We start from the raw sequence: 1,716 nt of genomic DNA on the forward strand, positions 1-1,716 counted from the left end.
TATATGTAGATGTAGGCTTTAGGAAAGTCTTTTGTGCTTTGAAGCACTGTCTTAACATGCTTGCAAAATGTGGAATTCTGGGACAAAAATATGGGAAACTTGGGATCAAGATGTTCAGGTTCATGTTGTAGTTAAAGTTTCATGTTGAGTTTTCTATTGCAGTCCATATAGCAATTGAGGGCCTCAAAATAACAGATCCATCCGAATGCTTCAGCTTAGGGAATACAGCAGGAACAAGTGCCAGGGATCTGCTTTAATTACCAGGCCTCTGTCCTATTGACTGTAATAGCTGGGTTACTATTTCTGTCCTGTATCCTTATTTTAACGGATTTGCGCCTTCAAAGGCGTCACAGAGCCCTGCTTGGGTGTATCCCAGAATAGAGGTTCATTTGGTTAATTTTAATTCTGCTCATCAACTCTTTTGACTAGAGAGCAACTTCTTGCCAATACCAAGACAGATCTGCTGTACAACAGACTTATTTTCCATGCTTTAACACTAATGTAACTCTCCAAGTTGTTTCATGAGAAATTTCTTAGTTAGAATTGTTGTACAACATGGAAGACTATAGAATAGTTAAGGTGGGAAGAAACCTCATGTGGTGTCAAGTCCAACCTCCTGCTCAAAGTCAGGTCAAATGTGAGAAGAAACTAGATTGCTTGGGGTTAGTTTTTTCAAGACTTATCTTGCAAACCTCCATGGATGGAGACAATGTAGCCACTCCTGTCCTCATGATGAAGAAGTTCTCATGTTCAGTGTGAACTTCATTGCTTCAACTTGCACCAAGTACCCCTTGTCACCCTAGGGAGGACTTAACAGTGTTGCTTTTCATCTCTGTGTGTATTGCAGTGGGTGCTGCTACAGAGTTGCTTTTGTCCAAGCTAACATTCAGTGAAAAATCAAGGAGCATATTTATTAGTAATTCACATAACATAAATCTTGAACTCGATAAAATCGAATAGGAAAAAATATATGTATATACACACATATATATGTTTTCTAATGTCTGCCCTCTGCTTTTGTGTAGCCATTAGATGATGAAAATCCAATTTTGGATCAATCATAGTGACTTTCCAATGCAGTCAAAATGAGCTGTTTCTGACCTAGTGGAAGAGGGCTTAGGAATATTCAAGGCTCTTGAACCTTATCTGCAGTTCCAGGCATAAACACCCACATAACAGCAAGCTCCAAACATGTAACTGGAAAGAGGTGACATTTATCAAATTACTCTCTGGACATCAGTGTTGTAATATTACTTTTAAAGTATTTGCCAAGCTGGACAAATATGGCTTAATATTTTTTGGTAGGGGAGGAAGGAGTCTTCTATGTTTCAGAGTTTGTGTTGTAATTATAATAAAACTGTTGGGGTAACAAGAAGATATGCCCGGTGACACGAAGGTACTGGTGACCAATACTCCGTGACTTGTTTGTTTGTTTTTTTCCTCTGTAGCTTGTTCTTCGAAAATGGTGTGAGCTAATCCCTGGTGCAGAATTCAGATGCTTTGTCAAAGAAAACAAGCTCATAGGTGAGGATTTTAATCCACTCAGTGTAGTTCTTAACAGTTACTCCGTGTTAAATCTGAAGATTGTTCTTCACCACATGGAAATCATGTTGTTGCTGGTCTTTCTTTCCTTTCTTTCCTTTCTTTCCTTTCTTTCCTTTCTTTCCTTTCTTTCCTTTCTTTCCTTTCTTTCCTTTCTTTCCTTTCTTTCCTTTC

The 1,716-nt window shown here is 38.5% G+C and overlaps 1 protein-coding gene across 1 annotated transcript in view; it reads left to right on the top strand.

The window, feature by feature from the left end:
• CDC123 (cell division cycle 123) overlaps positions 1–1,716 on the top strand; it is a 29,329-nt gene that overhangs the window by 13,614 nt on the left and 13,999 nt on the right. The window contains exon 8 of the mRNA XM_026033305.1: positions 1,449–1,524. Within this exon, the coding sequence (XP_025889090.1) occupies positions 1,449–1,524 (76 nt within the window). The remainder of the gene's footprint in view (positions 1–1,448; positions 1,525–1,716) is intronic.

Source organism: Nothoprocta perdicaria, unplaced genomic scaffold (genome assembly GCF_003342845.1).
Source record: "Nothoprocta perdicaria isolate Ctin4 unplaced genomic scaffold, notPer1 scaffold_127, whole genome shotgun sequence".
Classification (NCBI taxonomy): domain Eukaryota; kingdom Metazoa; phylum Chordata; class Aves; order Tinamiformes; family Tinamidae; genus Nothoprocta; species Nothoprocta perdicaria.